Source organism: Hemiscyllium ocellatum, chromosome 12 (genome assembly GCF_020745735.1).
Source record: "Hemiscyllium ocellatum isolate sHemOce1 chromosome 12, sHemOce1.pat.X.cur, whole genome shotgun sequence".
Classification (NCBI taxonomy): Eukaryota; Metazoa; Chordata; class Chondrichthyes; order Orectolobiformes; family Hemiscylliidae; genus Hemiscyllium; species Hemiscyllium ocellatum.
The window spans coordinates 58645139-58660243 of NC_083412.1; the positions used below are offsets into that span (position 1 = coordinate 58645139).

A 15105-nucleotide genomic window follows, 5' to 3' on the forward strand; every position below is an offset into this window, starting at 1 on the left:
ATCCTCCATTCCGACCTATCACCATCACCCCCACCTTCATCTACCTGTCACCTTCGAAGCTGCCTTCCCCCCACCCCCCACATCCCTCCTATTTATCTCTCAGCTTCCTTGGGCTCCCCCATCCCCACATTCCTGATGAAGGGCATATGGCCATAACGTTGATTTCCCTGTTCCTCAGATGCTGCCCTGACCTGCTGTGCTTTTCCAGAGCCATACTTTTTGACTGTGAACTTGTTATAGGTGTCCTTGTTTTTTAGTATCTAAGTGCAATTTGAGGAAGTGATCATTTTCAAAACCCTCCAACTCAATGCAACTTGATTTACAAAACACTTTGACCAAGTTCTTCATAGAAAATGACTAATTAGGTTACATAAAAATAAGGAACTCAAAGGAAAACTGAGAGTCATTTTAAAAGATAAAAACCATGAAACTAGTTTTTTTAACAGGCAAGTAGGTGTAAAAGATGCTGGGGTGAGAAATGCTGTGTAGTGAGCCCGAGGAATTGTTCTGCAGATCTGTACTGTCTCATTGGAGGATTAATGATTTAGATCAGTCACAGAAACTGATCTCAAGAAGGAACTTGCCCTGGACCCATAATACTATTTGGCAAACTATGTAAGTGAATGGAACAAAAGAAATGTGAAGTCTTATAAAGGTAAATGTAAAACATTGTCAACAGGAAGAAAACAAAATGAAAAATATATGTACTCCATGGTATTTGTTGAAGTAGCTCAGGGAAATGTAATCGATCTATTCATTTTACATGAGATGTATCCACATGTTCATTCCTTGTGTGATAACAACCAACAAATCAAATATAATTCTGCTTTGTACAGCCAAAACATTCAAATATAGGTTAGAAGGGGACATGAATTACTGCACGGGAATGCCTCCACCTGCAAGTTCACCTTCAAGCCACACACCACTGTCACTAAATTAAAATCCTAGAACCCCTTTCCTAACAGCATAGTGAGTGTTGCTACACCATGTGGACTGCACCATTTCAAAAAGGCAGCTCCTCAAGGGAAATTAAGGGATGGGCAATAAATATTCATCTAGCCAGCATTGCCAAATCCTGTGAACGAATTACAAGAATAGTGTGCTGGCTAGATAACACTTCATGAACTGTGCCCAAACCTAACAATTAAACCATTAAGGGCAAACATAACACTGGTAAGAATCCAGAGAGAAGATATAAAAATGATTCCTTAGGGCTAATTAAAAGGTAATCCACTCAGCAGAGAACTGATGAGATTGGATCAACAATCTGTTTTACCAAGTGTATGTTTTTACAATTTAATAATAAATTAATTATGTAAAATTGGTGTTTGTTTCTTGCAGGGCAAGTTAAGATAGAATTAAACCTCTAATGTCAAAGTTTTGAGCCAAAAGGAAAAGCTGAATAAACTTACACATTTCACCTTTTAAAGGGGTGGCTCATACTGCAGCCTCACAGTGCTGGGATTCAGTTTCAATCCCAACCTTGGTTGACTGTCTGCAGTTTTCACATTCTCCCTGTGTCTGCGTGGGTTTCCTCCCACAGTACAAAGGTGTGCAGGTTAGGTGAATTGGTCATGCTAAGTTGCCCATAGTGTTCAGGGATGTGTAGATTATGTGCATTAGTCAGGGGTAAAGGTGTGATGGGGGAATGGGTCTGGATGGGTTGCTCTTCAGAGGTCAGTGTGGACTTGTTGGAAGGGCCTGTTTCCATGCTGCAGGGATTCTATGATGATTCTTCCATTCTATGAAGAAGGTGGCGGCAAAATGATCTATTGATTGCTTATAAGTTAGTAAAGGATGTAAAAAGAGTACTTAAAAAAAAACCTAAATTGTAACACAGGTAGAACTGACTTCATATGAGTAGGAGTCAAATTCTGCTGGGGAGAGAAGTGAAAGCAAAAAATCCTGTAATTATTTTGGGAATTGATGCTGTACTAATTTATCTGGTTGAGATCAGATGGATTTAATCGTGATACTCAAAAAGTCTATGTCATCTGTTGTGGTGTCAGTAAGCAATTCAACTAAATTTCAGTAATCATCCACAGATGGAACTGAAATATAGTCTCTGTTGTAGTTTGGGAAATGATGCAGTCAATTTGTATACATCAATGAACCAAAGAATCAGATTATCAATTATGGTGTTGTTTTGAGGGATAAATTTTATATAGGACAATGGGAAAACTCCATTGCTCTTCTCCAAATAATGCCAAGTTATCTATTTATCTTCATCGGAGGGGTCACACCTCTACCAGTGTACCACTCCCTCAGTGCTGATCTATGAGGCTCAACTCTGAGACGTGGGGTTTGAACCTTCAACCCAAGCAGTGTGAATCGATTGTAATTACAGAATAGGTCGATTGCGTTTTCTTTCTTTGTGACTTGATTTTACGTTGCACAACATCCATCCAAGGCAAAACCATGCTCGTTGACCGTTTTGACTTAAGATGTGTTCAACACTATTTGGAGGATGAGGTGAATGTTCACAGAGGAAGTGATACCAACCTCAGTAACTGAAAGGCAACACCGGATCATAATGATCCCAATGCTTTCCAACGATAGGATATCAATGAACACGAACAAATAACTGCAGAAAAATAAAAAGTCCCGTGAGGCAGGATTGCAATCTTTGGATTTTTTTTAATGCGTGTGTCGCCTGACGTCTTTCTCCTCCCCTTTTAACGGAGCCAATTACCTGAAAGAAAGGGAAGTTCCTGGGTGTTTCCGCCAGCTTTCTGTGGTAAAGGATCAGAAACTTTCCAAGTGCTTGACCGGTAAAGTTAGCCTCGGGGTTCCCCGTTCCCAAGGATAAAATAAACTTTCTGGCAGTACATTAAGTATTTTTTTTGAAGTTTCAGCCTGGAATTCGGTCATATTGCAAGAAGTGCTACCTGGAGACAGACAGAGAGTGAGTTGTTGGAAAGGCTCCAGTTGGGAGTGAAAGAGGGAGGGATTTGATTTCTCTTTCTGTTTCCCGAGTTTGGGGAGTGTTTGCCATTAAAGGCAGATCCGGGGAGAGGATGGAGCGATCGATGTTACTGCTGCTGCTTCTGGTGGTCAATTGGGGTAAGTGTGGGGGTCGCTGGCTGCAGTGGAGAACCCCTGGATTTCCTATTTTTCCCCCCCCCATCTCCCAACCCTATCGTTGTGTCTCCCCACCTCCTTTAGAGGAGCCTCGGAGGCTGCGACACTGCGGGACTGGGAGTGAACGCTAAGCCGAGGGCTCTGTGAGAGGGGAGGCAGGACCAGCGCGCTGATTCCGCCGGGGGTGGGGGGAAAGTGCCGAGTGAGGACAGTGAAAGCTCTTCACTGAATACACACAGTCCATTGAATCACTCCCAAGCCGTTTGTCCTGCATTATAACTGCCCATCCGGATTCTTTTTGTTCAAGAAGCTAAACATTGGACTTTTATTTCCCAGTGAATTCGCAATCCGCCTCACCCTTAAAGCTACTGGTCTTGGGGGAATTATTCTCTCGTGAGTTTTCACAGACACTGGCCTCATTTTCCTAGAGCTGTTCCTGTCGTTCGACTGTCCTAGTAATCTTTTCGTGTTTTTTTTTAAAATGCGCGTTTTATTGTCTTTTTTTTAAGGGTATTCGAATGTTTTCTGGAATCTGAGATTAATTGAAACTTGACGCATGGTACTTATCGTCCTTTTTTGTCCTCCGTATTCCCAGTTTAAATTCAGAGTTTTTCCTTCAACCCGAGAATAAGCCTGGGCAGCGATTCCTGATTTAATGATTTGTGTAAATTCGCTGTCTGTATTCACTTAGTCAGTATGGACAGTGTTTATTTCTGAACTTCAGTAAAGGGAGAAGGTAGCACGCCACACAACATACAACGGCCTTCTGCTCACCTTCACCTCAAATCTGACTTTGAACTTTTGTCTCTCTTTTTGCTCTCCTGACTGGCTAGAAATTTCTCTCGTGTTGTTTTATCCAGGGTGGTTAGTATTGGAGCCCTAAATTGTACTTCAAAAAAAATGCATTATTTATAAATGTAAGATTCAATAATGTTTGACACATCTCAGCAGTCTACCACCACCTGGGTCCACCATCTTCCTGAATATAATTACCCATGCTCCTGTAAGGGAAGCCTTAATTGTCATTTACTTTAAACTCCATTGGCAACGGTAGACCTGTTTCTATTCTTTTGAATTCCAATGCATAAAAGATTTCCTTTTTACAGGGTCCTGTTTGGACTTTGAGCCTTGTATTTAAAAGGAAGCTAAATGCAGTCCTGGTGATTAATCTTTCCAAACTATGAGATCACTCTATTTCAGTCTGGAGTTACTCCTAGCCTGCCCCACTGACTCCCTAATAAATGTGCAGTCTGCTCACTTAGTGTAACATTTGGGCTGATAACTTCTGTAAAATTTTCTTCCATTTTGATATTTGTACCTGTTTATTTCTGACCACATTGCCATAGCGATGCCCTAAAAAAACGGTTTTCCAAAAAAGCTTGCAGCCACACCTTACTGCAAACAATTTCTGTGGGATCATGGTGTTGAGTTACCAACCGTTGTTGTCCTGGGTTTTTTATTGCGTTGGTTTTTCTCCCGCTTTTTAATCGAAATATGATTTCACTTTTGCAAGTCACACCCTGTTACTTTGTCCATGTATTCATTGTTAATTTGTAACTCTATACAACAGTTCAAAATACAACCGTAATTTTATAGTGCCTTTAACTTGAAGTGCCTTGAATGTACTTGAGGGAAAATAAACAACCGTGAAAAGATTCCCTAGCCACAGGAAGGGACAAGCAGGTAAGTATTAAGGAGAGTCTTGAATGTGGAGAGCTTAGAGTCTAGAGGATGGAAGGCACAGCTGTCAGTGCTGGGCTACACTGGGCAGGAGGTGCAGAAGAGTCTGTATTTAGAGGAATATAGAATTCTCAAATGGTTGTAGTGTCACTCCATCTAATAAATGAAGATAGGCAGGATTGCTGAGAGATTTGAACATGCAGATGAAATTTTTGTTTTGTGGTGTTGGTTTGCAGTACTGCAATGTAGGTTATTGAGTGCCGAGGCATTGAACAAGTGGGGCTTGGTTCTTGTAGTATTTAGACAGCAGAGGTTTAGCAACACTGCAGTTTATGAATGGTGGATGGCCAGGAGACTGTTGGAATTGTGCACTCTGGGATCAACAGAAAAGTTTTTTTTTGTCAGCAAACTTATTGGTGATGTTGGAGATGGAGGCTGATGCACCATTGAAATGGGCAGTCTGTTGGAGATGGAGAGTTCAGGAGCCCCTGATCTCTGTCCTGTTAGGACAGTGAAGTTGACTGCAATCTTTTGGGGCTACAGGGTAGAATTGATGGTAAAGGCTGAATGTTACTTTTGATTCCTAGTCACAAACAACCTTGCTTGCCCCACTATTTAAATCCAGGACATTGCAACTTGTCCAAGCCTGGTTAGTGGATAAGCTGTCTGACATTGGCAAAACAGTGAAAGGATTGTGGAAGTAGCTCAAGTGTCACTTTATTTTTATTTGTGAAATGTGGGAATCACCTGAGAAGGCTAGCATTTATTGCCCATCCCTAAATGCCCTTTATCTGAGTAATGGGCTATTCTGAAGTCACATGGGAAAGCAAATCTTAGCAGGACTTGTACACTTAATGGTAAGGTCCTAGGGAGTGTTGTTAAGCAGAGACCTTGGAGTGCAGGTTCATAGCTCCTTGAATGTAGAGGCGCAGGTAGATAGGATAGTGAAGAAGGTCCCTGGTATGTTTTCCTTTATTGGTCAGAGTATTGAGTACAGGAGTTGGGAGGTCATTTTGAGGCTGTACAGAACATTTGGTTAGGCCACTGTTGGAATATTGTGTGCAATTCTGGTCTCCTTCCTATCGGAAGGATGTTGTGAAACTTGAAAGGGTTCAGAAAATATTTACAAGGATATTGGCAGGGTTGGAGAATTTGGGATATAGGGAGAGGTTGAATAGGCTTGGGTTGTTTTTCCTGCAACATCGGAGGCTATGGGGCGACCTTACAAAACTTCTATAAGGTCATTGGGAGGGCATGGGCAGGATAAATAGACAAGTCTTTTCCCTGGGGTGGGAGAGTACAGCACTAGTGTGTGAGAGGGGAAAGATATAAAAGAGACCTAAGGGGCAACATTTTCGCTCAGGGTGATACGTATATGGAATGTGCTGCCAGAGGAAGTGGTGGAGGCTGGTACAATTGTAGCATTTAAAAGACATCTGGATGGGTATATGAATAGAAGGGTTTAGAGGCATATGGGCCAGGTACTGGGACTAGGTTGGGATATCTGGAAGGCATGACTGAGTTAGACCGACGGGTTTGTTTCCGTGCTATATATCTCTATCACTTCGTGACTCTGTATAAGCCAGGTCAGATAAAGGTAGATTTCCTCACCTAAAGAACATTTGTGAACCAGATTTTTGATATGTGGCTAGTAATGGTAAAATGAAAGTGGTAATAAGATTATCATTGCTTTTATTTATTCATCCATCTGATATGGAATATGCTGACTCAGCCAGCATTTATTACCTATTCCTAAATGCTGTGGAGATGAGTGAATTGCTGTTTAAAGATATGACAATCTTTGGAGTGTAGGAATACCCAAATATTGTTAGGAAGGAAATTCCAGAATTTTAATATAGCAAATGTTTCCAGGTTAAGATGGTGAATGGCTTGGAGGGGAACCTCCAGGTGCAGTGTTCCTGTGCATCTGCTTCTCCTGTCCTTTTAATGGTTGTGGGTTTCAAAGGTGTTGCCAAAGTAACTTTGAGTTACTGTCATCCATTTTGTAGATGGTACATGGTGGCACGATAGCTCAGTGGTGAGCACTGTTGCCTCACAGCACCAGTGTCTCAGGTTCGATTCCAGCCTCGGGCTCTCGCACCACGATGGACAGTGTCCTCAGTGTTAGGATGCACTTCCACCTCTGCAAGGACTGTGTGCATTGGCCGCTCCTACCAACACTCATGGATGAAAGCATCTGCAAATAGATTGAGGGTGAGGTCAAAAAGAACTTTCTCCTCTCTTGGTCCCCTCAGCACCTATTGGAGGTGTTACCAACTGTGTTCTTTACAGTGAACTCTGCTACTGAGCCAGTCTGTGATAGATCTGGAAGTCTCCCATTCAGAGTACGTGCTGTGCCATTACCATCAACTCTTGTTTCCTCCAGATTGTGTTGTGTGGAGGAGGACTGTTTTGTCAGCTGGAGGTTTCTTTGCCCATATTTGACCTGATGCCATGAGATATCATGGTGTCTGGAGTCTAGGTTAAGGCTCATAGACTGTGTACCACTGTTGCCACCTCCAGGTGGTCAGTCCTACCAGTGGGACACATAATCGGGGATGATATTAGTGGTTTTCAGCACATCATTATTCTCTTAGAATCATCATATTTTCTAAACAATGTCAGGCTGTTACTTGATTAGTCTGTGGGACAGCTCTCTTAATTTTGGCACAAGCCCCTCAATGTTGGTAAGGAGGATTTTAGTCATTGTCTTCAGTGCCTCTGTCGATTCTGGGTGGTCGTCTTGGTTTCATTTCTTTTATTTAGCTTTCGTAGCAGTTTGATACAACTAAATGACTTACTAGGTCACTTTTCTTTAGTAGGCAGTTGAAAGTCAACCATGTTGCGGTGGGTCTGTAGTCATGTGTAGGCCAGACCAGGTGAGGACAACAATAGATTTTCTCCCTGAGAAGATGTTAGTGAACCAGATATGTTTTTCACAGCAATGAGTGGTGGTTAAGTGATAGCTAGTTTACTGGCAGTTATTTTTAGAATCAACTAATTTCAAATTCTGCAATCTGCCGTGGTGGGATTTGAATGCAGAGCACCCCAGGACCCTCCGCCCCTCAACACACACCAGCATCTCCAAACCATCACCTAACCAAAATAAAAATTGGGATCTCTTGCAAATCTTAAGTTGATTTTGATGGTGCAAGGAATGAGCTTGTACTTGGCGATTTTATAATGTTAACAGTGTAATTAGTTTTTTGCAATGGATACTTACGACAAGGAATGTGAAGACTCTAGGGTCTCCTGGTTTGTCTATGTTGCAGTATCATTTGTTCCAGTTGAGTTCTTACTTGCTCAGTGTAGCTACTATTCCCTCATGGATGTACTTCAGAAGGTTTAACTTCCAGCATTTGGTCTACTCTCTCATGTTGTTTCAGTAAGTGTACACTTTCCCTGTCAGTGTCAAATAATTCATTGAAAGCATTTAGAACTTTGAAGAGTCCAAGGAAGAAAAGTTTTTTTTTTAATTATTTAAAATCTGTTATCAGTGGGCTGTAAGACTTTCTACAGACCCTTTTTTTATGTTTGGAAGCTTAAGTTTTTTTTCCTGATGCTGATGCAGGATAAATGCTTGAGAAACTATGTCTGTCACTGCTTCTCTCCAATTCTAAAATGTCAAACACCAGAACAAAAATTAGAATGAATCTGTGGTTATAAAGATTTTGTTTTCCTTTTTTCCAGCCCTCTAACTCTGCAGTTGTTCTTCAGAAGTGGTTTGAGGGTTTTTTTCTTAGTGCTAGGAAATGATTACTTTCTGACAGTTGCAATGCCAGACTAGAGACAGCAATGAAATAAGATCCAGGAGAAAATTACTGTAGATGCTGGAATCTGTACTAAAATCAAAAAGTGCCAGAGATCACAGCGGGTCTCAAGTTATCTAGACTCCATGCTAGCTTGCTTTCTCTCCATGGATGCTGCCTGATCCACTGTGATCTCCAGCACTTTTTGTTTTCAGTCATAGAATACAATCTGACTTTTTTTTTCATCCCAGATTTTCCAAAGTAACCAGAAAGTTTGAAAATGGTCTAAATTTGATGAATAACAATTAAGAGGAGCTGCTGTTTTTCTGAACTTAGCGATTCTACTTTACCTTTAGACTGGTATTGGTTGGATCCATTTTTATAGTGTGTGCATACAGTCCTGGCAAAGTGCAAGCCTGTTGACCTATTACCTGATTTAAGGTCTGATTATTGGCCTTGGGGTTGAGTTAAGGCGCTGGCCAGAATCCTAAAACCTTCAATGCAATGTCAAGGTAGTTTTGCTTTCCCACTAAACACTAACTTAGTGTTAGTACCCTGTCTATCCTTGATCATCCCTTGTGAGAATTCTACATTGCAGAATGCATACTGTGTAATGATTGATTTGACTATTGAAGTGCAAAATGCCTGACTCCTGAATCTGGTGAAAACTATTTTGGGTATCAGCACTGTCAAACTGTGTGCATGTTTCAGGATAACATTTTAAACTTGATATATGCATAATCATTATCTACTAGTATTTGAAGCGTTTGATATTACTTACAGCATACAAAGAACAGATTGTAAAGGCACACAATACTATCTCTATATTTTCTTGTTTAGTATCACTTTTTTTGAGTCAAGAGTTTGTAATTCCAAACTCCATGCCAGGAATTAAGCACGTCAGCTGTTTGACACTTTGGTGCAATACTTTGTGTTTTATAGATATTCTAGAAGTTAAATTGAGGCACTATTTGTTGTTGTGTGAATGTGAAATATTCAATGACACTGTCTAAAGTGCTGGTAGTTCTCTCATCTTTACTCATGTTCTTCCCCTAAATAACCTCATGAAAAATGTAGATTAATTTGTTGATTATCCTATTTTAATTTGGAACATCGATTGTGTACAAAACCATGATTGTGCCTTAAAACTTAATTGGATATGAAATAACTTGTGAAATCTTGACCTTGTGACTAGGTGTTTGGAAAAATATGTTCTTTGCTAGATTAAAATATTGTAACAACAACATTGACGCAAGCATCAACCCTAAAATATTTGTCTGTCTTGTTCATAATTTTTGACTATTCAAATGGTCATCCTCTTGATGATGAGCAAATTTTCAATTATGATATACAATCTGTTACAACATATGTCAAATAGTATTGTGCATTAACGTCAAAATGAAATAAAATCTGATGTGATCCTAGTTAGCCTTTTGCTTTTTAATTCTCAAGTAATCCCTCTGATGTGGAAAGAATAGGGGCTTGATCTTTGAGCCCAGAAAACTTCAGGACATGGTCTCATACAAGTGGGAGTTAAAAATAGCCTGTCTGGTATGTCATTTCCCTGACTCCATCCAGCCCCTGGATGCTGGATGGCTTGTTAAGGGCCACGTACTTTCCCCTCCAAGTTTCAGCAGGGAAGAATGGGATTGTTTTAGGTGCCTGGAAGTTGCTCCCTGCTGAAAGAATGCAAACTCTGCTTCAAGCAAACCTGCTCATCTGGGTTTAGATTAGATTAGTGTGGAAACAGGCCCTTCGGTCCAACAAGCCCACACCGACCCGCCGAAGCGCAACCCACTCAGATCCATTCCCCTACACTTACCTCTTCACCTAACACTACAGGCAATTTTAGCATGGCCAATTCACCTTACCTGCACATCTTTGGATTGTGGGAGGAAACCGGAGCACCCGGAGGAAACCTACGCAGACACGGGGAGAATGTGCAAACTCCACACACAGAGTCGCCTGTGGTGGGAATTGAACCCAGGTCTCTGGCGCTGTGAGGCAGCAGTGCTAGCCACTGTGCTGCCTGGGGTCTTTCAGCTGCCAGCCCCATATGGATGGGTTTAACCCCCCCCCCACTTCCCATTCACTGTGACACTTACTTTGTTCAATTTTTAAAAAAAGAAGAGGAGAGGGCATCACTTTGAAGCATCCTTTTCCCTCACTTATCTTCCAGTGCAGCTTGCTAGGATAGAGAACCTATACCCTCAGGCTTTGATAGCTGACCTGGCAAACATCTCTGACTGACTACTTGCACAGTGCAGGTCAGAAGCCTGTTTTTATTTCAAAATCCTATCCTGTCTCTTTCACCATTCTATATGAGCAGCACAGTGGCTCGGTGACTAGCACTGCTGCCTCACAACGTCAGGGAACCAGGTTCGATTCTAGCCTCTGGTGACTGTGTGGAGTTTGCACATTCTCCCCATGTTTGCATGGGTTTCCTCTGGGTGTTCCAGTTTCCCCTCAGTGCAAAGATGTGCAGGTTAGGTGATTTGGCCATGCTAAATTGCCCATGGTGTTAGGTGCATTAATCAGAGGGGAATGAGTCTGGGTGGTTTACTCTTCGGTGGACCTGTTGGGCCAAAGGGCATGTGTGTCTTCCATTTTATCCTCAAGTTCCCTAGTTGTTAACCCCACAGTCATAAATTTCACCCCTCAGATTATCTGCAGTTTGTAGCGGATTGGGGGAATGCAGTGTATGAGTAGGTGATATGGGTTCTCAAACCTATTCTGCTTTTCAATCAGGAAATCTCCTCCCCCTTAAATCCTCACCTCTCTTCCTTTTACAGCCCTTGTTAAAACCAACCCTGTTGGTTGAGTTTTTGTTTAGTTACCCATGTCTTTACAGTGCTTAATTTAACATTATAATGCTCCTGTGAAATGCATTGCTTAGCTTTATATTATATTAAAGGCACAATAATTAAGAGTAGCTGTTGAAGATTGTCTGAAATGAAACTGCCTTAGTCAACTTTTACTTTCAATCCCAGGCACCTCCATTATGTACCCAGGCCAACAAGGGACGAAACCATATTAGATTTGGTACTGGGTAATGAGTCCGGCCAGGTGTTAGACTTGGAAGTAAGTGAGCACTTTAGTGATAGTGATCACAATTCTGTTATGTTTACTGCAGTGATAGAAAGGGATAGGTGGATACCATTGGGTAAGAGTTACAGCTGGTGGAAAGGCAATTACAATGCGATTAGGCAAGATTTAGGAAGCATAGGATGGGGAAGGAAACTGCATGGGATGGGCACATTAGAAATGTGGAGCTTATTCAAGGAAAAGCTCCTGCGTGTCCTAGATAAGTATGTACCTGGCAGGAAGGAAGCTGTAGAGCGAGGGAGCTGTGATTTATGAAGGAAGTGGAACCTCTCTTCAAAAGGAAGAAGGCAGCTTATGTTAGGATGAGATGTGAAGGCTCAATTAGGGTGCTTGAGAGTTGCAAGGTAGCCAGGAAAGACTTGGAAAGAGCTCTGAAGAGCCAGGAGGAGACATGAGAATTTGGCAGATAGGATCAGGGTAAACCTTAAGGCTTTCTATTGGTATTTAAAGAATAAAAGAATGACAAGAGTAAGATTAGGGCCAATCAAGGATAGTAGTGGGAAGTTGTGTGTGGAGTCAGAGGAGATGGGGGAAGCACTAAATGAATATTTCTCAACAGTATTCACTCCAGAAAACAACACTGTTGTCGAGGAGAATACTGAGATACGGGCTACTAGACTAGGTGTGATTTGAGGTTCACAAGGAAGAGGTATTAGAAATCCTGCAGAGTGTGAAAATAGATAAGTCCCCTGGGCCGGATAGGATTTATCCTAGGATCCTCTGGGAAGCCAGGGAGGAGATCGTTGAGCCTTTGGCATTGATCTTTAAATCATCATTGTCTACAGGAATAGTGCCAGAAGACTGGAGGATAGCAAATGTGGTACTCGCCCTGTTCAAGAAGGGGAGTAGAGACAATCCTGGTAATTATAGACCAGTGAGCCTTACTTCAGTTGTTGGTAAAGTGTTGGAAAAGGTTATGAAAGATAGGATTTATAATTATCTAGAAAAGAATAATTTGATTAGGGATAGTCAGCATGGTTTTGTGAAGGGTAGGTCGTGCCTCACAGACCTTACTGAGTTCTTTGAGAAGGTGATCAAACAGGTAGATGAGAGTAAACTGGTTGATGTAGTGTATATGGATTTCAGCAAGGCATTCGATAAGATTCCCCCACAATAGGCTATTGTACAAAATGCGGAGGAATGGGATTTTGGGAGATATAGCAGTTAGGATCAGTAATTGGCTTGCTAAAAGAAGAGAGGGTGGTGGTTGATGGGAAATGTTCATCCTAGAGTCCAGTTACCTGTGGTGTACCGCAAGGATCGATGTTAGGTCTGTTGCCCGTTCATCATTTTTATAAACGACCTGGATGAGGACATAGAAGGGTGGGTTAGTAAATTTGCAGATGGCACTAAGGTTGGTGGAGTTGTGGATAGTGAAGAAGATGTTGTATGTTACAGACAGACATAGATAAGCTGCAGAGCTGGGCTGAGAGGTGGCAAATAGAGTTTAATGCAGACAAGTGTGAGGTGATTGCATTCCGGTTACTCCGACCGAAGTGGAAATACTGGGCTAATAGTAAGATTCTTGGGAGTGTAGGTGAGCAGAGAGATCTGTATCCATGTACACGGATCCTTGAAAGTTGCCACCCAGATTGACAGGGTTGTTGAGAAGGCATACTGTGTTTTAGCTTTTATTAACAGAGGGATCGAGTTCCAGAACCACGAGGTTGTACAAAACAGCTGTACAAAACTCTAGTGTGGCTGCACTTGGAGTATTGTGTACAGTTCTGGTCACTGCAGTTTAAGAAGGATGTGGAAGCTTTGGAAAGGGTGCAGAGGAGATTTACTAGGATGTTGTCTGGTATGGAGGGAAGGCCTTACGAGGAAAGGCCGAGGAACTTGAGGCTGTTTTCGTTAGAGAGAAGAAGGTTGAGAGGTGACTTAATAGAGACCTATAATCAGAGGGTTAGATAGGGTGGACAGGGAGAGCCTTTTTTTTTTCCAAGTATGGTGATGGCCAGCACAAGGGGCATAGCTTTAAATTGAGGAGTGATAGATATAGAACAGATGTCAGAGGTAATTTCTTTACTCGTAGTAGTATAGATATAGAATGCTTTGCCTGCAACGGTAGTAGATACGCCAACTTTAAATACATCTAAGTCGTCCTTAAACAAGCATATGGACATACATGGAATAGTGTAGGTTAGATCGGCTTCAGATTAGTATGACAGGTTGGCACAATACCGAGGGCCGAAGGGCCTGTACTGCGCTGTAATGTTCTATTTTAGGTGATCTAATCTTCCATTTTAATGAATACACTTGGTTTATAGTAGAATGGTCTCTTCCCTGTTTACCCTCCATTACTCCATCAATGTTTTATCCTGCAATTCTTTTCTAAACCAATTACCACCTTAAACCAGTAAAATGAGCTCTTTCCATTTGAGTATTTTTAAAAACTCCTTTTTTTATGTTCTTGTTCTCATCTCATCTCTCCCTGATTACTTTACTTTAAACTGAATTGCACTGTTGTCAATATTACCTGGCTGATCACCTAATTAGACACACCCCACTTACCCTACTTTTATTTCACAGAATCAGATTCAAACTTCCTTCCTTCGTTGGAACTATATTGAGGAACTAGGTTTAATGGGCATCACTTTTTTTCTTTTTCAGCCCTACTCTTAGCAACATGGTTTTTCCCAGTCGTTAAGCTTCTTTATTGCTACTGTCATTATTGCTGGCAAACTTGCTAGTCTATCTTCTCAAGCTCTAAGAAATTGTTTTTCTCTACCTTCCACTTTGTCCTTTCTTTCATGTCACTGGTACCTAAATAGGGTTTTCCATCAGGTCAATCTGCTGTGTAGTTTCTCTTAGTGTCACCTTTGGAGTCGCAGGTAGATAGCATAGTGAAAAAGGAAAGCATACCAAATGCCTTGGTCAGAATATTGAGTACAGGGATTGGGAGGTCATGATGCAGCTGTACAGGACATTGGTTAGGTCACTGTTGGAATGTTGCGTGCAATTCTGGTCTCCTTCCTATTGGAAAGATGCTGAGAAACTTGAAAGGGTTCAGAAAAGATTTACAAGGATGTTGCAGGGTTGGAGGATTTGAGGTTTACAAAATTGAGGGGCTTGGATAGGGTAAATAGGCGAAGTCTTTTCCTTGGGGAGGGGGAGTCCTGAACTCGTGGACATAGGTTTAGGGTGAGAGGGGAAAGATTATAAAAGAGACCGAAGGGGTGACTTTTTCACGCAGAGGGTGGTACGTGTATGGAATGAGCTGCCAGATGAAGTGGTGGAGGCTGATACAATTGCAACATTTAAGAGGCATTTGGGTGGGTATATGAATAGGAATGGTTTGGAGAGATATTGGCCAGGTTGGGATATCTGGTTGGCGTGGATAGGTTGGACCGAAGGGTCTGTATCTGTGCTGTACATCTCTATGACTCTGCCTGACTGGTCTGCTTTGCTACAAGCTGCAGACACATTAATCAATCACTTACATGATTTGTCTGCTTCATAACTTATTGTGTTTCACTATATTGAATAG

General features: G+C 41.7%; 1 protein-coding gene across 1 annotated transcript in view; it reads left to right on the top strand.

The window, feature by feature from the left end:
• Window positions 1-2729: 2729 nt before the first annotated feature.
• Window positions 2730-15105, top strand: part of LOC132821073 (prostaglandin F2 receptor negative regulator-like) — a 67715-nt gene continuing 55339 nt past the window's right edge. The window contains exon 1 of the mRNA XM_060833591.1: window positions 2730-3063. Within this exon, the coding sequence (XP_060689574.1) occupies window positions 3018-3063 (46 nt within the window). The 5' untranslated portion in view covers window positions 2730-3017. The remainder of the gene's footprint in view (window positions 3064-15105) is intronic.